This window comes from Netta rufina, assembly GCF_964035555.1.
Source record: "Netta rufina genome assembly, chromosome: 8".
NCBI lineage: Eukaryota > Metazoa > Chordata > Aves > Anseriformes > Anatidae > Netta > Netta rufina.
The window spans coordinates 3,169,324-3,196,758 of NC_140131.1; the positions used below are offsets into that span (position 1 = coordinate 3,169,324).

Genomic DNA, 27,435 nt, shown 5'->3' on the forward strand with positions numbered 1-27,435 from the left:
ATCTTGTTCAATTTCCCTGGTGGGCCTCATATTGATAAAAATCTCAACAGCAATGCTTATTATGGCGTAAATTAATGTAATGGGAACTAGTCTACTAGTTGACTTTCATCCCTTCTCATTCTGCTCATACTCTCAGCTCCTCAGGTTCTTCACTTTGTGCTTTATTTTCTGTGCTTTGTAATAGTGTTTCTCCTCCATTTATCTTCCTAACATACCATCACATTCTTTTTTTTTTTTTTTTTACTTTCCTTGCCTTTTCTTCCTTGCTTTTTGGCTTGCAGGATCTATGTTGTCATATTCTGTGGAAATGCATGAATGCTCTGCAGCACAGGCTGCTGTGTATCCTGGGTTTACAAGATCGTGGTCAATTTAACGTTTCAGCCAGCTCCAGATATAAAGTCACTAGAGTGTAAGTAGCAATACATGGAAACCTAAAACCACTTATGTAAATACTCCTGTCACCCATAGTATTTAAATCCTTCACTGTCTGGTAAAGAGTTCAAGCAAGCTAATGTCTGGGAAACTTCGAAAGATGCCAGCAATACATGATGGCTTTGCAATACTAGAATACTGTGGTGAGAAACTGACCACCAAGTAATCTGTCTTGAAGGTATCAAAAGTATGCTGCGTAGGAGACAGAGATCTAACTGCTTGAATTTTCAAGGCTTTGAAATACATTCTAAAACTGATAGTAGTGCTAAAGCCACCCTATAGGTGATCAATTTACCATCTGCCAGGCACTGAATCCTAACCACGCTGGTCCAGAGAAGACATATGGTGCATTCATAGAGTCATGCCCAAAAAACTGCCATCATCAAGTGAGGCTCCATGAATCACTTTGCTAGCTTATCACCAAAGAAACTTGGATCTTACCACCATCTGTTGGAACTACTGAGGAGTCACTGAAGCATTGGCATCCATGTGCCAGCACTCACTGCACATCTGGTCCTTTGGTCAGCCAGCTCAGATCCTCTCTGCTGGCTACTGCCCAGCTGGGTTGGGTACTGGCAGCGGCACCAATGCAGACAGGAAACTAGTGCACAGCCCTCCACGACATAGTACAGCACAATTTCATGAGAACAGAGGTTTTCCAGCTGGTTTATTGAATGGAGAACCTTATAGTAAAGAAATCATCTTAAGGATCTACTCCTTCTCCAAGCAAGTTTTGTTCCCAAAGCAACTCATTGTGGGTATCACTGGGAAGAGCGCTCAGTATCATGGGATATCCCCAGAGTAAGACATGCACTGTGTTCTAAGGAATGTTTGGAAGTGTGGGAAAGATTCAGGAGTATTCCTCCGAAGTTATAAATCACTGGTTGTCAATGACAACAACTGCCATGAATAGTCTACAGCTTCTTCTCTGCTGTCTATTTTGATCATGCTTTACAAACGCATTCCATATACACATCCAAGTGATAAACTTGCACATCCGAACATCAGAAGGAGACTGAACCTTCTTGTAATCATTCAGTTGGCTGAGGAGCTTACTCTGATGGTGATCTACTTATTCACGACTTTCCTTTCTCCAAAATGCAGAGAATCTCTGCAGAATGAGGATCAAATCCAGCTTTTACCTTTCTGAAGACCACTTAGAATGACCTGCCATCAACCATTTACATAATGCATATGTATCAAAGAGAATGCAACATGTGTGTACTACATTATATCCATTATTTCTGCCAAAAGCTACAAGTTCCAGTAACTAAGAGTGGATATGAATTGCTCTAAGGTTATATCTTCTTATATGATTGCATTTTTACTTTACTTATATGATATGCTCTTTACTTTGCTGTTTTTGATACCTGAAAAGCTTCTCTCTTCTGCTTACTCTCCTAAAGTAGACTGAAGGGAATGGGATAAAGAACAAAGCTGGATTTGCAGAAAATAATCTGTCTCAGCATATTACCCTTTACTAACACAATGAGTGTTGTAGAAGAGGAATAAACACAGCCAATGTGCTGTGGAATAAGAATACCGAAGAGGCATGTCCAGCAAAGAACAAAGAATGAAGTCTGGAACAAAATTTTTCAAGGATGATGACACTTAAAGAATCCATGGATGGATTCAGAGGGATTTTTCCTGAAAGTCTTTAAGACTTTGTTTGTGAACAAGTATAAAATTGAAGAAGACACTCCTAACAGATGTTGCAGAAGAACCGTTTTTGCTTAACCTATTAGATACCATGATAATTAGCAAATATATTACTTTTTTTTTTTTTTTATGGAGACATCTTGTTCCAAACAAACAAAATTTGGGAAAAGGAATCATTGTATTTGCGCTTTTAAATTCTGACAGTCTTTGAATGGCTTTCTCACACGGATGATTGGTAACTCCAGGTGCACAGAAAAACTCTTGTGAAAACAGACTGTAGATGGGATTTAAACAAGACCTCCACAATGACACATTTCCTGTCTATGTCACACAAAAATCCAAAATAAAGAGGGTCTAAATAGGGGCAGACAAAGGTATTTAATGGTCTCAAAAATGATGTGAGGTAAAACAGCTAAATAAAGAAAGGACCTATTAACTAATCAATTGACAATTCAAATCTGAAAGGCTGAACTTCTAAAAGAGAGAAATTCAGTGTCAGCTGATGTGCACTGCATATAATGTTAATGGAACATTCATATTCCTACTTATATCACCAATTATCAAGGCTTTTAAAAGATGATATATTTGCCAGATAGCTCAGATCCAAAATCCAATAGAAATAAGCACAGATCTTAGATGCCTAAATATCTTCTGAGGATCTAGGCGTGTCTCTCTCAAGGTAATAAATAATTTTTATGGGATTAACCACAACAAATCAAAATACATTTAGTTGATTTAACAAAGCTCTAATAACCATGAAGTCCAATTCTGACCTCACTTCAACTTAGTGCAATCCCACTACTTCACACCACATCACCTGGCACTGTGTGAAGAGGCTACTCGTGGTTTATGTTGCCCTCAGTAAAACCACACTTATGCCAAGCAGACATTTCAAAATAATTTCTAGCATGAATCGCTAATATGTCTTTTTATTCCTCACCATTTGACAAATTTCTTAATAATCTTCTTTAAATAAAACAAAATTCCGTAGCAGAAACATGTCACAAAGATTCAACCTTATCTTTGCATCTTCCAAAGAGGTTTGTAAGATGATTTATTCATTGTTGTAGGTTACTATGCCCAAGTGTGTTCCTTTTCAAATGATAACTGAGTACTGCATTTAGTTTTCTAGGTTAATGCAAGTGCATCTTTCTGACAAAAAATTATAAGCACATCTAGACCCAAAGAACATCTCCATTACTTGGAAAGCCAGTTGGAAGAGTACTGTGAAGAAAACCAGCCAAAGCATTGCAGGAACCAACTTCAAAGGAGTCCAATAACAAGGTGGTTCTTCAGCACACCAATACCAACAACACGAGCACTAAATGACTCGCAGAAACAAAGCAACAGTGTTGAAAGACAGGCATGGTTCAGAAGTGAATGATGAGTCCTTATCTCAAGCAGTTAGACTGAATCTATGTTATGCATTGATACAAGCAGAAGACACTCTACGTAATATATTCTGTCCCTTTCCCAACCCTCTTCAAATAAAACCCTGAGCCCCCAGAAACCAGCATTTCCACCTTAGCAACTGCTGAATCGTCATCAGGAGTTTTACCAAACAGCCCAGCCTCACAAAACCAAACACAGGTCTTGACAACTAAAACCTCCAGGTTATCGAGCTTTTGAAGCACGGCCTCTCACGGGATGTGTCACACGTGGTGATGACTTTCCCTGGAAAAGCGCTGGGGCACTGGGTGCTGGAGCTAACGTTTAAGCTGCCTGGGGGCTCTTGGGTTAAGCCTCACCTCTGGGTCCTGTAATGACAGGTCGATGGTGCTGTGTGAAAGCCGTTCCAAGGGAGGAGGTCTGCGAAGGCGAGGGACTGCTGAAACCAGACTTCTCTGACTTCTTTAATGTAGTTGGCGATGGCATTCCTGGCAAGAATGATTGATAAGTGCAATTTAATAATGCTAGGTCATGGAACGACAGCCTATGCATTGTGAAAGTGGGTGCAGAAGCAGCTAGATAAACTTAAAGGACAAATGAAATTGAATACAACAGCAAGCTGAAAGCTCACTTTTATTTATGGTCTTTTTTGAGGCAGAAGTGGCCATGGTTTGCTGTGAGCAATGAGCACTAGAAGGCAGCCATATTTTTCTTTTAAATCTGAAATATGGATAAGATGCAGCTTATTATTGCTACTGAAACCTACTCTGCTTTATTTTTAGAAATGTGTAATAGCCGGAGCATTTGGATTTTTACAGGCTTTTTATGAATTCTGTCTTTCACTTACTGGTTCAGTAGATTGTTGAAAATGGATCTTTTAAATGTGCTGCAAGACTCAAGGCACAACTAGAGAATGAAGTTTGCAGAGTCCAAACTCTGCCCTTCCTTACTCTCTTGACTTCAAAGGTATTTGAAAGTAATATATTTATGTGGTTCCCTTTTGCTTTCAAAAATTTTTAAAGGGTGAATGGTATTTTTGTCTTTATATTAGAAGCCACAGTGGAATTATTTCAGAGTTGTTATTATGCTCTTGAACTATATCAAAGGCTTCCAATGAAAATCAGAGCTAAGTTGCCATTGGGTGAAACCTCTCCCATGGACAGGCACAAATGGTGTATTGCTGATATGGCCATTTTGTTATATTCTATGAGAATAACTCTTGTTGATATCCTATCAAGCCCGTGGTCCTTTCAGCTTCTACGTGGTATCAAAAAAATTAAATGAATTAATATATAGGCTCTTAAAATCGGAGTTTTTATTACGTATGATTTATGCTTAGATAAAAGAATACTGCAGCATATAGATGATGATGATGTGTGTGTCTGTATTATTAACGATATTTTTATAGATGTAGAGGCATATGGATTTTCTGATTATCTGCACATACTCTGAAAATAGGTAATTTCAGATATATACAGTACATCACACATCTTGCATATCTGTAGGGATATAGCAAAACAAAGTTGCTAAATTGCTGAGGTTTCAGGTGAGAAAGCAAAAACTAAGATAATGTGGAAGCTGAACTTCCACCAGCAAAGTCATTCAATCTTATTTCCAACCCTGTATTTTATAGAATTTAATTGTTAAAAATGGAAGAGAAGGGTCTGGACAATATTATCTCTGGGCAATATTATTAACTTTATATTTAATAACACTAGTTTTATAGTCCCTGGGATGTTGATTGCAATAAGCAGGAGCCTTCTTGTACTTTATACACTATACTGCTGGGGTCTTAATGGTTTCAGTGAGGTTTTGCAGTTTATATTTCAGAAAGTTAAATAAAGTAAGAGAGTGGTTAGAGGTACAGTGCTGTAGTTACAGCTTTCTGTCTAGAAATTGTTGGCTACACGGGTTTGCTGTTGTGATGGTTGTTTCCTATATAGCCAGAAAAGCTACATATATAATCTTTTAAAAATAATAGTTTGGAACTGACAGAATATTGCATAAGAAAAATGTTTGTTTGTTTGTTTATTTTCTGTATTTCTCTGAAAGATTTCAGGGTACAGACAAAAGCATGAGGGTTAAGGTTGAACTAAGGTATTTCAATGAAATACGCCAATGCAGCCTGCTGTGTTTCTGCTCAACAGCTTGCTGGGATGTAATTTTATTACTGCTCCTTGTTCCAGTTGCCATACCAGAACAAGGATACTCAGAAGTAAAGGTGCTGTTGCCCCAGATGTGCTTCTGATGGAGGAACTGGGGAGGGAAACACCAAATGAGTGTGAAATCAAGGGCCAGTGCCACCATTTGTGTTCCTGGTGGTGGAGGAGCTACGCTGCTGGTAGCAAGGCCATGGATACATCTCTGATGAGCTGGGCTGTGGAAGGCTAGGGATACCTCCAGGGCAGGCTTTAACATAGCAGGTTCTGGCCCTCTGAGTGTGAAAAATCACGGACAGAACAAGCTGCCGTTTGTGCGGAGGGATTACCCCAGTACAAGATGCCTGCTGCTGGCTGCTCGAGTGGCGATGTCGTGCGTGGTGGCATGAGGCTGATGGGGAGCACTGCAGAGCCTGCCAGCAGGGTGCCAGCAGGGCACGGCAGCACCTGAATCGAGGTCATGGATGTAGGGCCTGGGGAAGGGGCAGAGAGAACAGTGGGATGTGGTTTAAAGCTGCAGCGAGTTCGTGTGGTTGTGTCCAAGCACTGAAATTTGAGGCGCTGCAACTAAACTGGTGCATGACCTTGAACTGCAGCAGTGCTGAGCAGTGCCACGCTCGTACAGGGATAGATTTTATAAAGTTGAGACAGCTGTTGGCATGTGAAAGTCAAAATCTTGACATAACGCTATGTGTAGAATTGAGTGGAAAGCCAAATTGAAGCACTGATAATTGGTTGCTACATTTATTATATTTGTTTGTTATCGTTCTGATTGCCATCGTTATTACTACTGCTATTTTTTTTTTTATTTCAGTATATTCTGAAATGTGTTGGTTTGGAACAGTCCAACTCTAGCATGTTTTTATTTTGTTTGAGGTTTGTAATGACACATTTTATCGTGAGTGATCATATCCATCAGATCTCAAGAAAAAAATGGCTGCCTCCTAGTTCAGAAGAATATGCAAACAGGAGCTTAATTACATCACTTAATATTGACCAAGAGAAAGAATGAGATGAGCTTGCCAGCTCATTTCCAAAGCATGTTTTGTCCTTTAAGAGGGGAGGGTATGACAGAAAGTTAGGCAGTGCAAAGCAATTAGCATCATTCACATTTTATGTTGCGCTAGCATGGTGCTCTAGCAGCAAAATTCAAACATTCTTTGAATGGGTTAATAAAAGAAGAAATACAGTCAGCATGCAAGAGAAAGGTTTCCAAGAACAAGCCAAAATATGTCCCATTCTTCTAAATTTATCACAGCCATGTCACATTATCCTTGAGACTGCCAGGAATGTCAATTTTTTTGCAATTTAAAAAAAAAATATCTCATTTAGCACCATATGTTTGGTTAATGTGCCTGATATATCCTGCGTATTCTTTAGTCCATCCATTCCTAATACTCATTTTTCTTTTTTCCCCCTTGCTAAGCCATATGTTACAATGCTGGTCATTCTATCGAAGCTCCTTTCAGGAGCCGAGAGTGAAAGCAAGGGAACTCGGGTTTAATCACCCAGAAAAATTTACATCCGACTCTCCAGCTCTCACTCTTAGGTAAGCAATCTCAACACTTCAGTTAGCATTGTAGGTGCCCGGTGCCTGTGAAAATGAGGCCACCTATGAGATAGCATGTTGTATGTGGACAGGAACTAAATGACTAAATATAGAATTAGGTGTTTAATTTTTGGCACCCATGTTTGAGGCTCTTGGCTAGTTTTAAAGGTCTTCTGTTTCATACCTAATGAGTTTTAACACATTTAGTGGTCCCCAGCCCTCAGCTTCCCCTCCTGTGTTGCTCAGGGATGCAGGAAATTAAAAAGTTAAAGCTGAAGCTACCACGGGCAGAGCCCAGGGAGGATGCTGCTGCCTTGCACGGCTTTCCTCAGCATTGCTCCCATGAGGGAATGAATATCGGGGACTGCTGCACTGAGCACCAGATTTCAGCACTTCGCGTGGCAGTGCCAACCTTTAAGGACACCTCGGAGTCCCAGCTCTCCACTGCTTCCTCCATGGTGCAGGGCAGCAACAAATTACTCTGTCCCCCAGCCTGTCTCAGCTGTGCTGGCCGGTGAATAGGGAATGGAGCCAAGGATCCTCCCCATTCCCTGCCTCTTTCTATCCATCTGCTTCGAGCAAGGAATAAACAAGAACAGCCAGAACACAACGGCTGGGTAACCCAGGTGGGGTTTTAAAGTGTTCCTTACTATTCTGCACGTCGGACTGTGGTCCAAATCACAGCCACACCTGGCGTTTTTTGGGAAACACAGATTTCAGAATCCAGGTCTGATTCTCCTCTGAATGTTATTTAGAGCGCAACAGAAGAAAATCAGACTTAAGTCTATTTTCATCTTATGGCAGCTTTTAAATACAGAATAAGTGGAAAAGTTAATTGCTAAATAAAAAAGAAAATAAAGGGACTTGTGGCATAAAACACAGATGGAAGTCTGAGTGGGTGTGTTAGTTTAACTTACTGTACTTGTATTCATGTGTCTGTATAAGCATATATATGCCAAACATATATGGTCTTCGCCTGCTCCCATTAGCATGAATCAGTTTTTTTTTTTTTTTTTTTTTTTTCACTGGACAGAGGGAACCAGATCAAAGACCCTGATGGTGCTAAATGGAACAAGATGTATACTTTCGTATTTTTTTCCAAAAGGAAATATTAATTTGACATTGGTTTTTCAGTTGAAAAGAATTTTAATTGCAGTACACAATAAGCAGAAAATTCAGACAACAATAATCTTGAAACTGTTAGCAGCATTATATTTCTATCAAGGAATTTGAGTGCTTTTTTTCAACATTAGAGCTTTCTGAATTTTCATTAATTTGGCATTTCCCTAAACACACAAGTTATTTTGTTCATTCCACATCATGCATCACACCCTTTTGCTCAATGCATAATGCAAGCGTAAATGGGATCCTTGTCCTTGAGAGACTCTGGTTACTGGAGCCATTGCACGGATGTTGAAGTCCCGCAGTAAGACTTTCCAAAACTCTGCACTTCGCAAACCTCCAGCCCAAGTTTAACCAGTGAATGCACAGGAATACTTCATGTTCCTCATCTTCTAAGGGGCACTGGAGCATTGTGATGTTTTTAATTCCTCTACCTCCTTATATCTGCTAGTACTAGAAATGCACCACATAAGAGTCTTCCTTGAGTACAGCTAAAGATCTTCAAATTTTCATGTATGAGGCTGATATATATTTAAATGGACCAGAAAATGATGTGTGAGAATTGAATGCACCAATCCTTCCCAGAGCAAATAAATATCTATTAACCTACTTCCAGATAGCTGTGCACCTTACTGAAATGATGATTAACTTTGATGAGGCAAATGCAGTCACAGCAGTGTAAGAGGAGAACAGTTCCCCTCCACTCCAAATTTACAGCTGTATCCATATCTATATGTTCATCCGATTTCACTTGTTAATCACTAACATTATTCTGACTACACACATCTTACACAATACCTCCATATCAAGACAGTCACATTGGCAGACCAGTTATATTCATCTCCAAAGATGACTTCTGGATAATCACCCCAATATTCCCAGTTGCTCTCTGTCACTAGGCTCTTGATGAAGTTTTTGTAAATAACAAAAGCTATAAATGAAATATGGTTTAGATCTTCCCTCCCAAGGGACACTATAAAAAGGAATCACAGAAGCTCAGATATTACCAGGTGGACCATGAACTCAACAACATGCAAAACAAATAGATGATGCATAAAAACAAGTTGGCTGTTGAATAAAAAACTGGTATGTGGGATGATTTTTTCAAGGATTCTTCATCCTTATGTGAAAATTATTCCAGCAATATCACTGAAATCAATATCAACAGAAATGCTGATCAGCTGCTTTTTTTCTGGGGAAGCCTTAATTTCAAGTTTCTTGAAGTTTTGATGGCTATGCTACTGTCAGTCATAGTAAGTCTGCTCTACTTATTGCTGAGCAAACTTTATTTATCTTCTGCTGAGATATGATCACACTAGCTGCCATCCGTCAGCTTACTGTACTAGTTGCTCCAGTATGCGCAAAATACAATGCAGATGGAAATTCACTCATCCTAATGAAGTGCTCTTTAGTTTCTGCGTTTTGGATGTGTGCTCGCTCCTCTGGTCACATTCTGAGTTACCATGATCACTGATTAACTACCTGCCAGTGCGCACCTCACTTCACAAAACAAAATCCAGCTTAATGAACAGTGATTTTACAGAAGTAAAATGAAAGCTCCCCATCTATCCACTTATCAAACTACTGCATATGCATCACCAACACACACAACCAGTTTCCTCAGAACTCGACATCTGACAGATCATCAGGAAAACAGAGCTAATCTATCCGTACCCATCAACATCGTATCATAGGTGACTGCCAGATACTTAAGAAGCTATCCAAAAGAAATGTCACAACTCTTTTTCAAGACACTACAAAAGAAATGTTCCAAATAAAATAAAGCAAATGCACGCACAAGTAAATGAGCCAAAGAACTTAATAAAAAGAGATTGATTAAAATGAGGACCAGAATGTTCAAAAAGGACTAAGAGAGAGAGGTGCCAAAGGCGCATTAAATGGATTCAATGGCTTTAGGTTTTAAATGCTTTTGGACTCCTCAGCAATTTTTAGCCAAAAATGATCATTCGAGTTAGAATCAGGATTCTGATGCCACTTAGGATAGAGACGGTTGAAATTTCTGCTTTGTAAATGAGTACTGCTACATTTACAAAAGAGAAGTATCAGTTTTACCAGAGGAAAATCTTCTCTACAGGTTCTTAAAACTGCATGACACAATCTTCATTATTAATTTAAAACCCTACCCCATTAAAATCTACCTTAAATATTTTGGTGTGATCTTTCCATAGAGTGTATTATCTTGTCTGCTAATATCTATGTTTATAGCATCATCTGGATTGTTTTAGACCTTGTATATTAGCCTTCATCCCTGCTTTTTTGTCCAAGCGATTCTTTCAATAACTAATAAAGTGGTAACCAACATATTGGCAATTTCTTTAAAATGTAATTAGAATTTTATATTTGAAAACTTTAATGAGAGGTGTAATAAACAGCAAGATAACAGTTCAATTTTCTCTCTGATCTAATGTTATTTTCAGCATCATTTTGCATTGTATAAATATATATTTTAATAAGAATATATTTTTTTCTAATGACATCTCTAAACATCCAGTCATTTAAAATTCATTATTGCATTTTTTTCATTTCAAATGTTATTTGAGAGTTTTTCGGCATACTTGGCAGATTAGATATAGCAGCAGGAACAAGCTGCAGCCATCTATAGGAGAATATACCTTTATGTGGGTGCTTTGGGGATGGAACATCTATAGCTGTTAGGCAAAAAATGCCATCATAAATTTGGATGGCATTTACAAAGCCCTCTAAAAAGTCTTTGCATATGATTATAGCTGAGGTATGATATTTTTGCAAGTAAAAGACCCAGAATAGATTTATGTTTCAACTATATCTTCCTGAGATGCATATGGATGCTAAATTGCAAGTGATACTAAAGGGAATTTTAGTAACTGTAGAGGATGGAGTCAATTTTTCTGTTTTATTTTTTATTTTTTTATTTTTTTATTCTCAAAAATCATTTGCTCATTATTTGCATGCCATCAAAAACCACTGGCTATCCAAGCTATATATAACAATGATGGCTGTTAAATGCCAAAGGCATGAGATGGAGATGGGTAAATATGCAAATTTTTTAGACTTGTGACCTCAGTTACTGCATGGTAATGTTTTTAAATTACTTTTATGATGACAAGACTAAGTTTGGTGCTAATATTGGTTTTGAAGACTTAATCGGTATACACAGCCATTGAACATATGTTTTAATTAATAAAACGGCTGTAGACAGGAGTGAAAATAACTCAGGTAATTTAACATGTACTGTAAAGTCACCTGATTTCTACACAATTTGAGGTGAAGAGTTTATACATTATTCCAAAGAAAGAAAGAGTTGCAAGCTGAATTCATGTGCATCGTACCAAACTGAAATGGATTTATAATTTGACAGGTCAAGAGTGTACTCATGGAACTGTTATGTATTGCTATCCAGTGGTTCCTGGTATTTTTATGATATGACTGCCTCGGTTTGACAGTCACAGGACTGAACAGTCATCTCATTTCTCCGTAACACAGAAAATCATTTGTAGCTGATCTACAGCTGCTGTGCTCTTTTCCTGGAAAGTGTCCATTGCTAGTTGTACGCCGGTGAGCGCCTGCTGCAATGGCACCGTGGACCTGCCACCAGCAACTCCTGAGCAAGTCTTGGCAGCTCCCAGTCAGCGAGAACTTTAATGGCTTTCCAACAGATCGGTTCTCAGACAGGTGATATCAGACAGGCGAAATCAGCCTCATTTTTCGGCATTCCCAATAGCTTTAGGATTCTGGAGGAACAAAGAATCCTCCTGGAAAAAAATAAAATGTTCCCATTGCAGAGCAGGCAAGAGCGCAGCAGTTTGGCTTTGGCTTCATTTCCAGAGGAGCTCTGTCTGCCTGTGTGGTCTGCCCAACACCTCTCTCATCTCCTGTGCAATTTTAAACACATCAGACAGGGAGGCAGAGGGCTCGCAGGGAAAAAGTCCCTAAGAGTTTCATGAAAACAGGCACGGAAAGGGCAGAGGTAACATGTAAGTGCTCCCTCCAGGGCTGTCACTCTGGCAAAGTGCTTAGCATGAGCCCTCCTACTAGACACTGGAGAACCCACACGAGAGGGACAGCTGGTACATCCCCCCAACCACCACAAAATGTCTATGCACCGAGAACAAGAGCATTGGCATTGTTTGAATAAGCACACCCACCATGTAGTGCTCCGCGGTGTTCGGGGTTTCTTAGATATCCTAATTTTATAAAAGAAAGTAAAAGAAGAAAAAAGAAACAAGGTGAGAGAGAACACTATCATATTTTGTAGCAAGCAGGATACTGTGTGAAATCTTGGCCCAGTGAAGTGATAAAGGGGAAGCTTTCAGTTTGCTTAACGGAAAACTTACGAGGAAATAGCAAAATTACCAAAATACCACATTGCAGAAAATGGGTGCGTTTAAGTTCAATTAAGCTGTAAAAAGGAAAATGGCACTTTAGCTTACAAAAAGTGAAGGGACAGAGGGAGCTATCAAAAGTAACTTTACAAGATTTGTATGCATGGGGATGCTGCTTCACTGGACCAAGAAAGCTACAGTATGGGACAGGATTTTTTTTTTATTAGACACTTTGCTAGATAGCTTTGTCGAACCTCAGAAACTGCTGCTCTGGCATTATGAAATAATCCTACATAACTTGATCTCATGAGCTTAGGAACACAGAAAAATAGCCATGCCAAATCAGATTACAGGGATCCACCTAGCCCAGTATCCTCTCTCTGACAGTGGTAAGTAATGGATGCCTAGAAAAGAGTAAAAGACCAGGGAAAGCATACACAGTGGTAATTCTCCAAAATACTCTCCCAGCCTCCAATGATTTGTGATTCAAGGACTTCTAAGACAAAGTTGAAATCATAGCATTGAAGATACTCGAATCCAAATGCACAAATTTACACCCCCCCTCCTCCCCTTTTTGGATTTCAACCCCCATGAGATTTCTACTAGTCACATAGAAAAGGTTTCACAGTTTGGTGCTGGCAAGTCCAGTGTTCTTGCCACTAACTCTGAATGAGCTCACAGCTTTCAAGCCCAATGATGTTATGTGTATAAGAGCATCCAACACTTTCTCCTACATAAAAAAGTGACATGTGTACTGAGGTGCTCTAAGTGTATATACTTTGGGAGATTTTTTTTAAAAAAAGCAAGGATCTGGCTGTAAATTGATATTAACATTTTCCAGTATATGTGTAAAACACATGTTTCAGAAGAATAGAAGAGAGAAACTGTCACTCACTGGGAAGCTTTAGAGCTATCTGGCTCCCTGGGAAACTGCATGCAACTATTCTGGTGTCCAAGGGTTTGACCAGTGAGTTTCCTCTTCCTGCAAAGAATGAATGCAGAAGTAATAGAAAGTCTGAGGGGGGAAGATTTCAGCAAATGGCTAAAGGTACTCCTATTCTGCTAACTTCAGCAGGTAGGAAGCAGGTGGTGGTGGAAGAAAAAAGGGTGGGAGAGGAGAAACGCCTACCTTCTCCTCCCAGCAGTTAGCAGAGGGAAAGGGCAGGAGACTAAACTAGGAGAGACTCACACACTTGCAGTTCAGCCCTCTAAAATCCCTTTGTGGTGCTGCATTGACATGCAGTGATGCCGCCAGGTCATGGCAGTCCCAGCACTGCCACACAATGTCAGGACGTTCTGCTCTGATTGCCTGGGGTCTTGCTGTGACTCCCTTTCGTGATGGCACTTGGGGACTGAAACTGAACGCTCTGGCACAGCACAGCCTCATTCGTGTTGTCACCAGTTACTTATAAAAATCCCATATGCCTGGGCAGGAAAAGTGACTTCTTGAACATCGTGCTTATTTTACTACACACTTTTCAGGGGACTTTTCTGAAGTTGGAATTAATTTTCTAATCAAATTGGTACCTACGTGTCAATTTTTTACTTCATTTATAAAAATAATCGGTAAAAGTAAGGACCTCAAAAAAGGTTCATCCTTTCATTTTTTGATGGCATATTGACTTTATAAGATTGTAAAGGCATGAGTGATATATTAGGGAGTCCCTATAACTTTACTTACAGCAAAAATTAGAAAGTGATCGAAAAGTTTTATAGAGGAGAGCAGAAATATAATTTTAAGCCTCTTAAAATTGCCTGAACTGTGAAATCAAGTAATGAACACTAGAAAAGGATCTGTCAGCTGGAATCAAAGCTTAGACTAGTCAGCATTTTCTTCCTAAACCTTATTATGACGAAGATTTTTCATCTCTGCACTCTGTTCAGCCCAACAAATAAACCGGCTTGACCTCCACCTGTTACTTGGCGAAGTCTGCTATCATCTTTGACTAAACCCTTTTCTTCCCCTTCAAAGCCCTCTGCACCACTGAGAAGGTGGGAAGATGCAGCTGTGCGCTGATTCAAGTGGATACCAGTTCATAACCAGACAGCATTTCACAGCACAAATTACAAGCAACGGAGGAGAAAAAAAAATGTAGTGCCAATGAATTCTGGAAGGGGGCAACATTTTTCATCATTTTAACAATGAGATTTTCATAGAAAGAAGTACTTTTCGTGTGTGATATTATGAACTAGCATTTGGAGCAAGAAACACTTTGCTTATGCCATAACAATGAACCTATGCTAACACCACATATGAAGAGTTAAAGAGCATAATGGAAGCTATCTGTGTTTCTTTTACATTGCAGAAGTTGAATGCAGTCGCTATTTCAAGGAGGTTCAGCTCCAAATGTGTGTACTTTTCTGGACTTAGAAACAAGTCATGGCTACACACTGCAACACTGCTAAATAAAATAAATATATATATTATGGAACACAGAACAACAGGATAGGTTATGAGGAAAACCGTACAGCAGTCATTTCTTCAAATATATCATCATGACAAAACCATGCAAGAAGCTTTCTAATACAAAGACATATCAGAAAAAGCCATTTCATATAAAGTTGGACTTCTCTGGGTGATTAATGCTACGTTCAACAAAGGAGACAGTGTCTGTCTAATTACATTAAATACTTATCTTCTAGGGATTGGCAGGGTGTTTCTGCTCAATGTCACTTTTCATGACAATGTAATGATAGATCCGTTTACTTACCAGTGCCATTAGCAAAAATTGTACTGTTTTCTCAACTGCCCTCATATCACAAAAATATTTGATTAACACACTGTAGCTTATCTAATACTCTAAGCAACATATTCTGCATAGTTTTCTCTCTATTAAAAGAACAAGATTACAGCTTGTAAAAATTTTATTGCACTCACACAAAAATAAATGAATAATGTGTGATATACTTCAAGTATCTTACTAGTTCACAGAATGGGTTTATTTAATTTAAAATGCTAACTTGTACTTAACACATTAGGATTTGGAGGGAAACAAGGAAACAAACAAAATAGGTGCTCTGATGTACTACTTCCCATCCTGCCTTTAGTTACTATTTCCGTTTCATTTTAGCATGCCTTTGGAAACTTTTAGAACCGTAGACCAAAAAAAAATAATTTCATATTCGTATTTCATTCCTTTGCTGGAGAATAGATATGGCCATCTCCCAAGTATTTAAAATTCACCACATCGTGAACTGACTCTTCGTAGTCATGCTACTGTGCCAACATACAAAGAACAATAAACCTCTGGAAGAATGTACACAGCAAAGGCAGTTTATATAGTAACAAGATAATTTCATAACCTATATTGAAAAGAAAGGCTGTGATGTAACATCCTAGCAGTATATATCAGCTACCTGATATTTACTAACAAGGTTAAACTACTATCTGTTTGTCTCAGCACTCTTCATAATTCACTTTTTAATGGATGGACAGGAAAAGTCAGCAGTGTATGGCACAGATCATTTTAGAAATAGGACAAGACAGCTTACGGCAGTATCTATTTCAAAACGTGCTCCATCTTTCCATAGGATCACATCAAAAGTCTATACTTAGCAACTACAATACTTCAAATCCACTCCTAAATCCTCCGATGGGTAGATTTCTGTTTGTAAGTAAAAGGGTGAATTTGAGAAAACAAAGAACCCCGAGGAGGAGGAGGAGGTGCCACGTGTGGTCCCCGGGATCCCACCTTGGGGTTTTGTGTGTGTGCAGAGGAAGGCACGTGGGGAAGCTCCATTCCACGAGGGGTAGGGACGTCAACACCATTTTGTTACAGCTCCTCACGGTGCCACAAAATGGCAGCAGGCGCGTTCCCCAAGTGACTCCCATTCGGCAGGACTCGGTACGGCGAGGCAGAATTAGCCAGCTTTCAGATCCCGTACCAGTGACTCTTGCAGCGATGACACCACAGCCAACTGCCACATATGACTCTCCAAATTAATAATGGATTTAGGATTTAGTTCCCTGAGCTGCGAGGGTTTGGGGTGTGTCTGCAATTATCTAGATATAAGTCTGACACACATTATGCTTCTATCAATGTCATTTCCCTTAGTAGCCAACAGATTATCAGCAGCTTTGTGATATTCCAGGTGTCAAAGAAGAATTAAAACCACAACAATTGCACAAACAAAGGGACAAAAGACGGGATACGTGTTTCTGAGCTCTGCATATCAATTTAATATGTGCAGCTGACAATGATGCAAATGTCCTCGGGAGAGAGGCAGCAAGATCTGTGCCCAAACATACACACACCACCGTCAGCAAGATGGCAGAGAACAGAAGCAGTAGGATTCCCAGCCCAGGACACATGCCTCAGCAGGCAAAGCAACCCAATGAAACAATCCTCTGGTTGGGGAGAATTTTGGAAGCACCTGATATGGAAAAGGGCCCTAAACAAGCCAGATGGTACTTTTAGCTGGCAGCAGAAAGTAGGAGACAGCCAAAAACATTACAGCATTTCCCCAAGAGGCCAGCAAATCGATTTTTAACCATTTTTTTTTTTTTTTAGAGTGACGCTATGAATATAAAAAATAATGTTTCTATGCATTTTTAAATTGCTAATTTTATGAATAACACACTTAAGAAGGCAACAACTGGCAGAGATGAGAAAGCAATGGATTCTCACTTTCCCGCGGTAGTTGTATATTTGACATCAGGTTTCTATTCAGTCACTGCCACTGTTTACTCTGAATTAAGTGCCAGGTTTTGTTCAGGGTTTTCCACAATAACATTAAAGAGAAAAATTCTGTAACAGTAGAGAAAGAGCACTGTAAAATCACAACAGCACAATAGTTCTCACAACATGGGAGAAATGCTCTTTGCAAGACTGCTTTGCCCTCTTACAACCTGGACCCCCAAAATTACTGGGTTTCTAGACAATCATTTTTTAACAGAGGGCAAACAATTTATTTAATACCTACAAGTTCCCATTTGGCTAAGGATTTGCATAAGAAATACAGCTGTTTTGGGGATCTTTTAATTTTTAAAAGCTCCAACTGGCCAAAACTGGCAGTTCTGCCTGGATTACCGGACTGCTTTTGGGACTCATTTTGATGTCAGATGTTGAACCTTTGACAGTCCAAAGCAGTTTCTTGCACAGCACATTCAGATTAGGTGTGGCCAAGTGGTTTTCACTCAAGAAATGGCAAAGGGACATAGGTTGTAAGGACTGAAAGAGCAGAGGGAGACAGACGAGTTGTGAAGAAAGTGGCAATGACCACCACCCTTTGCTTCAAGCATGCCCCTCACACCGAGGATTGGAGAATTCAGAGGAAGAGTGAGGATGGTGCCTTCCTTTCATTTGTCACTATTTCAGCAAAAGAGTAACAGCGAGCCCTAAGAGAGGGTTAAATCTGGACTACGTCCAAAGTGCTTTCTCCTGTTCAGAGCACAGTAGTGCATTAGCGTACTACATCACAGATAAAACTCCTGGAGACAAACGTGGGCTGCTGTAATAAAATGGGATGTTACACTAAGTACAAAGAAAGATAATCCATACGTTTATACTTTTTTCCAATCTCATTGACTATAAATCCTTACTTTTAAAATAAAAGCTATTTCCTTCCTACTTAGGTGGAACGTAAGACTTTTGCTGATAAAATGGCCCTGCTCTTTTTGAGAGCACTGCTCTTGGACACGAGGACTGGTGGTGCCATTTCATTTTGCTGGCTTTTGGGGGATCAAAGATCTTCAGGCAAATCCCAGCAAGGGAAATGAAGACTGTGCACAAAACAGCAAAACACAGCCTATAATTTTCCAGCTAATTTTAGCTACAGGATATCTTACGTTATGCTTTTTGGTGTGTATCGCATTAATAGCTGCAACGAGTGGTGTAAGAGAAGAGCAGAAGGAATGAGCTCACCAGGGCTGCTGGCCGTGCAAGAGCAGCGTGGGCAAGCTGAGGTGGAAGATGCTGTGGATTACCTGCTCTCCTCCAAGCAAGACAGCAGTGAACTCAGAATAAAGCTACAGCCAGCATATGTGCCAGAGGAAGATACTGATGTACTTTAAGTCTTTGTGGAGCCAGAAAACATAAGAAAAATAGGATTATTTAAGCAGTATCCCTTAACTTGGGCTGCAATGTCCTTTTTACCATCACTCCAGTGGGGCTTGGCTGTCTGGGGATGAGCTGAGGGGTAGCACTGCATTCGTGCCATAAGCTGTGGGGTTATGGGTCAAGGTTACAGACTACCCACTCTGGGGAAATAACACAGCTGCCATCACGGCACATACACATTCCTGGGGGCATAGGATGGCTCTGCAGCCACTGAGCCAAATCATTACCTGAGCTCAAAGGCCGCTAGACAGATTCCTCTGCTTTCCTATGCTCACTGACTGCTGTGGTCAAAGTGTTGGGGCAGCAACTAACTCTGAAGAAGTTGGTACCTTGTCAGAGCCTTCAGCCTAGTTGGGAAGAACCATTTTCTTCCTCTCTGTGGGCAGATCCACAGTTTTTGATGCGAGCATTTGGAGGCTGGCATGTGCTGCACTTAGCAGCTGAGAAGCAGGAAAATTGCAGTAGGTATCCAGCTCTGTGAAGTTAAGAGCTCAGGAATGCTCCTGGTTTTGTGCAGAAGCAGCGCATGAGGAATATCTAGAGTCAGAGCAACAAACACAGTGTGGGAAAGGAAACAAAAAAAAAGAGAGAAATGTAACACAGTCTGCTTCCCCTTCCCGTTCCTGCCCCATCCTCTCTCCGTCCCCTAACACCTCTCCTTGCACATTTCAACTTGGGTGAGAATGTTTGCTTTAAAACCAAGCCTGTTTTCTCCTTTAAAACAAAGATCAAGATGTGTACAGTAGCTGCACTGTGTTATGCAGCGTAGTGATGGTTGTACTGGGAATGTTAATAAACAGTGCCGAGAGCAGAACTTCTGCATAAAAAAGGGTGTATGTTACATCTCTCCTCCTCTCCCCCGTTTCATGCAGTATTTACACAGCTGTGCTTTGTAAAATGTGTAGGGGAGTTTTTTGTTATTATTTTTTGGTAATTTATTTACCTAAGATAGCCCAGCATCTGTTTTGTGGTGAGCTTCTTTCACAAAGTTTCACAGTTGCCTTGACTGATGCAAAAGGAGGTCATGGTCCTTGCTCAGTGATCCTAAAACCATTTGTTTCAACCACTTGGCCATTCTGTTTGGCTAATTTGTGTCCTGTTCTGTGTTTTTGGTTTGTCCTCTGCTTAGAAATGCACATCCCCTGGGGACTGATCTGGCTAGGTGAGTATTTTAGTTATCTGTTTTATAAAATGCAGAAGTGCACAGGAATTTGCAATAATATGCATCATTTACTGGCTCTCAATACGTACTGTATATTGGCTCTGAAGACAACTAATATTTTCCAGCTGCCTCCAAAACCAGAGTTCAGTGCAGTCTTTGCAGTGGGTCCTTTCCCATGACTGCCTACACAGGTGATGAAGACTTTTCCTGTGTCCTGAAGAATTAATAAACCTGAACATTTTTGTACCAGCATACTAGGAGATAAAATATTGCTTCTGCTTCCCAAACACATTAGAAAAAGCAAGTCTGCTGATCTCAACTGCTAAGACAGCACATGAAAGGAATGCAGTCCATTTCCTAACCAAGATCTAATCTATAGAAGAGTTTATAGATCCAAGTCAACATCCTGAATTGGTCCCAGAAGCAAATAAAAAAAAAAAAAAAAAAGAAACTAGTTCAACTTTTGGAAGACAGGTACAATACTCTCAATGTGTTTAATCCCATTTTGCAATTAAACAGTCCCATGCTGCACTATCAGATGATCTTCAAGGATAACTGCATCAGAGCAGACCCGTCTGGAGCTCTCAGAGATTCATGTTTGACAGCCAGAAACGCACAGCCATGTTCAGACTGAGGGGGCTTCTGTCCTTCAGCAGCTTTGTACTTGAGCTTTCAGAGATTACTGCTGAAAGCGTGTGGAAAATGTCTGCTTTTGTCCCAGTAATGAGGAAGCTTACAGGTTTCACTTGGTGACAACAGTGAAGCATAAACCATCTCACTGTCTTTGCTTCATTTGCGTATGTTAAAGAGGACAAGTGGCAGAATACAGCTCAGCCCGCAAGGACATCTGAAGAACATTAGGTACATGGACTATTGATGCAGCACTCCCGTCCCAGCAATCCCTTTATCTCCAGGAAGCATTTCTCCAGCCTTTGTCAGGGAACAATTTTCTATGCACTAAATCTTCCTTATCAATCTGAAAAATGACTCAGACGAGGCCACCTGTGTGTGGAGCCGAAGATCAGCTCAGGTGGTCTTATGGCGGTCACGGCACGCCGAAGATCTGCTTTTAAAGTTGGTCTTTAAAGGCAGTGAAAATGGTATGTGTGCACTAGGGCAGCTGAAAACACAGCTTTAATTTGATATCTGAGGTGAAGCACTTTCTGCAGTTTTTAAGGCAGAACTCCTACAGGTCTGTACCCCTTTTAAATGATGGATTTCCCGACGTCTGGAATTAGGTGCAAAGAGCAGGGCTGTGACACTGAGTGACTCACTTCTCTGGGACCATAAAGAAGGGGTATACTTCTCAGGGGATTACAGCACAGCTGAGGTATGTGCTCCAACACTTGCATGGGACCACTGATTTTAGTAAAAATGGAAGGTACAGTTAGGGTGATTCTCAGGGCCAAATCTGTTGTGTTGTCTGGTTTCTGGGGGGGAAAAAAAGAGCCTTTGAGAGGTGTGAAAACATCTCAAACTTTTCAATCTGAATGGACTTTTCAATCAGTACTTCTTTTCCCATCTCTCACCTCCTTCCTTGATGTTGAAACAGTAATGCCAACAGCATGGCATGTTGTCACAGGTCTCATGCTACCATGTGAATTGCCAAAGAAAAGCTGAGCTATTGATCCAGCAGTAATTTGTTGTCAAAATGACGATGCCTATTACAGCAGATGAGTAGTGTTAATCATTTGACTTGATGAATATTATTGGGAAGAAGTGACAATGCTCAAAGCACCACAGCTGACCTCCTGCATTTTTCCTGCCTCACGTTATGTTCTTGATCTTTGCTGGCCTACCAATTAGCGTTCAAGTCATCCATTAAGGTGCAGCTCTGGAAAAGTTCTGTTTAAAATAAACAACAACTTATATTGGTGAGTAACTCATCAACTATGCAGCAGGCTGATTCTGAGTGCCTGGCAGAGAAACACACACATTTTGTGCTGTATCTGATAAAAGATCTATAATGTGCTAACACAAACCTATCATGTAGCACCTGTGACTAACAGATTGTGATATCAAAGTCTTGATGCCTAAGTGCTCCTGTAAATGCATTAAACTTTTAGCGGCAGGAACTGTAGCCTGCCAGTGACAAGGAGCTGATACGGTATTTCAGTAAAAGTTGATAAGTGTTATTTCTCTAAGAAGAAAAGAAAATTCCTACGTTCTTAGGAACCACTGGGCAGCTTGTGTTTTGATGGGACACCGCAATTCAGAGAGCAGGAATAAGGAAACGTGGACTCTATGGAAGTACGGAACATTTAAGGACAGTTCCATATTTTACTGGAGCTGAAGTTCCTTAAGTATGCTCTCATTCTGCATTTCACTTTGGGCATCTGCCTGCTCACCTTAAAACAGTAGCACCCACACAGGGCACGTTTAACAACATGTACCACTGATGGAAGCAAGAAAGGCAGCACAGGCCAGACACACTCTGCTTCTCACCTGCGGCAGAACAAGGCTGGTGGAAGACTCTGTATGAGTGGGGAGAGATGTGGGAAGCTGTCTGTAATGCCTCGTAGACAAGATGTATGTGTCTGAACAGGGATGGGAAAACGAGGTGCATGGGAGCAGGAATCCTAGGCACAGTGCACGGTCTAACACAGCTCAGAAAGAGTTCTTTAGAGAAAATAAGCAGTGGATGTTAGCATGGACCTGGGAGGCAAGAGGTTCTGGCTGCTGCACCATTCGTGGCATGTCTTCAGCCTAACGGCACAAATCAGCCTGCTGAAGCTCTCTGTGCTGTAAACCAACATGTTCTGGCCATCAGAGAAACTTGATCTGCTTCTGACCTCCCGTTAGAAAAGCCAAACTATGCCGTGGCTGGAGGTTTGTCTGGTTGTGCAATGTTCCTGCTGTCTGCAGATATTAAGTTCAATGGAGGAAAAAAAAGGCACCGGTGCCTGCTGATAGAAGTGTCAAGGTATGTGATGAAGCTGCCACACAAGCAGGTACAATCTTCATGGCTGTGTGAGTGGGCTGTCTGTTTTTTTCTTTACACACTGAGAATTGGAGGGCAACACAATGTCACATCTGGGAAATACTGAGTAAATATAATTGGCAGGGATCCTGGATGCAGACCTCCTCTAGTTCGAAGAAATTGAGACGTTTCCTTGTTTTTGTCTTTCGTAAATGGGTATATGAGTATCCAACCAATTCAGCTTAAGGAAGTTAATAAAGATCACGAAATTCCTGTGCCTACTTACGATCCAGGCAGTGAAAGCTGCCCACTACAGCAAGCCACAGAAAAGTAATGCTGGAGTTTTATTTGATATTGATTACTCCAAGTCTGAAATTGAATGTTTTCCCAGAAAAAAATGATTTTTTTCCTTTATTTTGTATGAAACATGGTTCTCATGTTTTTCATATTTTCTACAGTCAATACTTTGTATCATTGGCAGTAATGTAGAACAGTCACTGCAAACTTCTCTGCGCTCTGACTTAGTGTGTGATGTTGAATTTGATGAGCCCATAGACCTTTTGCCTGAGGACAGATCGGATGTACTCCGCATCACTGATGCTGGGACATACTGCACAGATTTTCTTTTCTAGGTAGTGCCAGACAGCAACAGTGTTCAGGGCAGGAAGAAGACATACAGAACACACTCTAGGATCTCCCTTATACCACTTCTCTGGTGTTTCCAAGATACAATTCTGAACAGACTCTGAAATTAAACTCATCTGATCTATGCCTGAATGAGTCTTTCTGACTTGCAAGACATAAATAAAAGGTTCTTAGTGAATATGGAGAAGTTTTCTTGCATTTTGAGAATCTTGTAAAAAAACAGCCTGTTCCAGATTGACTAAGGTAGTTACTGAAACAGCTTGGACCAGTTGCCTGCATATGATCCTTCCCTAACCAGCACTGGGGAGAGACGTGGCACTAGTAAGTTAGAGGTCACTGCCACTGCAAGGAGAAGGCTCCAGAATAGGATCTCAGCTCCACAGCCGCATAGAAATTGCTCAGAAATTATTTTCAGACAGTCCCATAGATAGTGGCATGAGAATGAACAGTGCTAGCCTGAGTGGTGTAGTAAGCAATCATGAGGCTGACTTTAATAGCATCTTTACTATCAAAGACGTGTCCAGCAGTCTAACAGGGAACTCTCTAGCTTACTGTAGGTTCATATAATATTATCAACTCCATGAGACCCTGGAACTGTAAATATGTCTTTCAGGCATGCAGTGGAAGTATGATTATTAACTCCTTAAGGTTTTTTGCACTGAAAGACTCGTTTGGTTCCTGAGGTTTTCAAGGCGAAGACATGCTCAGGACAGAGCAACAGGGTGCAGCTGGGGTGGGAAAAGGTTCCCACAGCACAAAAGGCCACATCCATCCTTCTGTGGAAGGACCACAGAGCTCAGCCCATTCTGAAAATGGGTGCAGTGCTGTAAATTGGCCAAGACCACAACTGAAGCAGAGCTGATTGTCCCCTCAGAAATCTCAAGGAGTACAAACACCTACCTCTCTTGGGGTTACTGTCCTCCAGAGACCAAACTAACTTGAGGAAATACAAGTACCAGGAAGACCTAAGTAAAGAAACTAAGAGGACACTCTGAATTTACATTTTAAACGTTTTTTCCATGCCACACTGTAGAAATACAATAGGATTAAAATTGGCAAATACCATCCATATGCTACCCTACAAAAGGACTGACAGAGCACAATGTGAATATTACTCCTGGCCCGAATCAGAGAATGCATTAAAAAATGCATAAGTAGGATACTGATATATATTAACTCCATCTGATTATGGAATTAAAAAGCTTATACCTGTAATTATGGCTTACCCCCTTTACCAGCAGACCTGCCACAGAACTGAACAGAGGCCAGCTTTATACCGGAGTTCAAAGCCGGTATGATGTTGCCTTATTTTCTTACTAACATCATCTTTATCCTCTCTTGCCCTTCTTCTCAGTTAACAAGAGTTATGTACTGAAAGTGCTGAGATAAAGTAATGGTAAGGAGGATACCGCAAAAGGTATTTGAAAAGCAGAAGTAATTTACTACATGTCTGCTTTGTTTTACTTCCTAAGCCTTCCTGTTGTGAGAGGAAATTCATCTTTTCTGGCAGACTCCAGCCTTTTTAGGCCTGAGAGCTCCCCAGGAGCTTTCGAGTGCAGGTAAATGGATGTGAGACTCAAGGAGTACAGTACAAGAACATGGAATTAATGTTGGGTTTTGCTTTGGCTGTCACGTCTGACGTACAAGGAGAGTGCTATATCCTCGCTTGCAAGAAGTATCTAGATGTAAAAAACACAAGGCTGCGTCCTCTGCTCATTACCATGGGTCTGAAATGCCAGGAATGGAAAGGTCGTGTTGCTGGTGGGTGAAGCACAGAGGACTTACGCCCCACAAAGTCTCCGCATGAGGCAGATGTCAGGGTGCCCTGAGCCCTGGGTCCCTACGAAGTAGGAGCTCAGAGGAAGGGCTGTGGCTGGACAATAGGTGCAGCCTGTATTCTGCACGCAGCGGAGACCCCGAGAGTAGGCACAGGGGAAGCATCCACTGCCTAATCTAAATAGCACACAGAGTGGTTTTGTCCTCTTCTGTTCTCCTGCCAGTTTGCACATATGTTCTGAGTATACAGCCTGCCCTCCAAAGACCACTTACAGGGGCAATCACAGGGAAGCAAAGCAGGAAGAAAGTATCCAAAAAGGGAATTTGTTCAAGAGAAAAAAATGGAGACAGATGTAGAGTGACTAGTCACGGCTGGCGGTAAATAACCCTCTGCCTGGAGTGCTCTCTAAGAGGAGTTCACATATTCCATTTCATATTTCCTTTCTAGGAAGTCAAATCTTTGTTTTCCTGGCATTTGCTCCTTTTTTTCTTTCCCTATATATTTTTTTCCTGCTGTATGGTGCGAAATTGTTTTCTCCTTTTCTGTTTCGTTTCTATGCTGTGTTCTTTTCAAGTGTGACATTTCTTCAGCCACCCTCTCATGCAGACCTCAGCTCCCTGCACTGTCCCAGGCAGCATTTTCTGCTATAACCCCCTCCTACCCTCCGTGCCTTGAGCACTGCCCTCTTCCTCTATACGTTCACCAACACACAGAGGTCTCCACACCTGTTGCAGAATTTCAGTCCCCACTTTTTCTCACGTGCACACCTCAGAATTAAGCAAATGCAAGACACATCGACAGAATATTCATCCTCTCACTCCCATAAACCTGTCAAGGCACATAGGCCAAGAAGCTATCTCTGCATAAATCTAAATCTCCTGCGAGGAAGCAATCTACTCAGAGGTAATAAAGCCAAAGGATATATTATTATCTTTGGTGTGGATCCTACTGGGCTGGGAGGTTGGCTGCTGGCTCCTCGCTCTGAACTTTCCTTCCCCGCCGGAGCAGCTAGCCCACAGACACGTCTAAGCTTCCTTTCCTTGCTCTGATTTCCTCCTCCCGTTGTTTGGCTGGTAACCCAAAGGACGGGGCTCAGTTCTGGGGTTTGGGAACCTGGCTTATGCTGCTCTGCCAGCACATGACAGAACTTTTAGCTTGCCATCAGAAGCAGCATCCTTCTGCGCTGCTGATACCTGCATTATCCCACGCAGCACAGAGTGAAACACAGAGAAGAAATGCCAAGTGGAACAAAAAGATGGGTTTAGTCTTTAAACTGCTGTGAATTTCACTGAGAAAAAAAAAAAAAAAAGACACTGAAGAAACTCTACTGTATGTTAAAAATGTGCCATCACTTTTGGTTGTAGATTAAATAAACGGCAAGGCCTTTCTCTGGACGGGAGGGACATTGGAAAGGAGGGATCTGAAACAGAGCAGGGGCTTCCCATCCCTCAGAGAGGAGCACTGTGGCAAGACACCAGGTAACAGGATGTTAGCACCATTTATAAAGCTTTCATGACCAGTATTTCTAGGCAGATGCCTCACTGAACGTCATAACACATTTGATATTTATGGAAATAAAGCAGCCATGTCAAATACGAAGGAACAGACATCAGCATTGGACCCGGGTGTGGTTGCTGAGGTAAGGCAAGGCACTGTGCACAGCTTCCAGGCAGGATGTGCCCCTCTCTGCTACTTAGGGGGGAGCCCTTTGTTCCAGTGACATACCGCCGATGCCTTGGCATGAAAGGACACCAGAACTATTTTGTCCTTCACCACTGATGAGCTGGGGTTTGGGTAATTTTCCTGCCAGCCGTGCTCTTGCAGGTTTTACAGAGAAGCTGAGGCAATGAATTCACAGGAGAGGCTGCTGGAAAGCCAGAGCAGAAGGCTCAGGGTGGGGCTGAGTGGCTATAGCATGAAGATTGAAAGTGCATCCCACGCATGCAGGATAAAGCTCTTTTTCTTCTCCGCTGCAACAGTGATAGATAGCTTGATGAATCTGAGCTATATCTAGTTGGTACCTGGCTTGAGTCCCTCATGTTGCAAGGTGATTTTCTGCCATTTTACAGGCATGCCTAGACAGAACCAGGGATTTCTCATAATAAACGAGGAAGGTCATGAGGAAAGAAGTACCTTCCTTTTCTTCTCCTTCTCCTTCTCCTTCTCCTTCTCCTTCTCCTTCTCCTTCTCCTTCTCCTTCTCCTTCTCCTTCTCCTTCTCCTTCTCCTTCTCCTTCTCCT

At 41.1% G+C, this 27,435-nt stretch overlaps 1 protein-coding gene across 10 annotated transcripts in view; it reads right to left on the bottom strand.

Moving 5' to 3' along the window:
- Positions 1–27,435, bottom strand: part of NFIA (nuclear factor I A) — a 248,632-nt gene that overhangs the window by 47,680 nt on the left and 173,517 nt on the right. For 5 of the 10 annotated variants that reach the window (XM_084291335.1, XM_084291336.1, XM_084291333.1 and 2 more), the window contains 3 exons: positions 13,528–13,614; positions 12,456–12,494; positions 3,840–3,968 (listed from right to left, as the gene is read on the bottom strand). The exons of 1 other annotated variant lie outside the window; for it this stretch is intronic. In XM_084291335.1, the coding sequence (XP_084147461.1) occupies positions 3,840–3,968; positions 12,456–12,494; positions 13,528–13,614 (255 nt within the window). The remainder of the gene's footprint in view (positions 1–3,839; positions 3,969–12,455; positions 12,495–13,527; positions 13,615–27,435) is intronic. 4 more of the 10 variants (XM_084291332.1, XM_084291338.1, XM_084291337.1 and 1 more) reach the window with 3 other exon arrangements.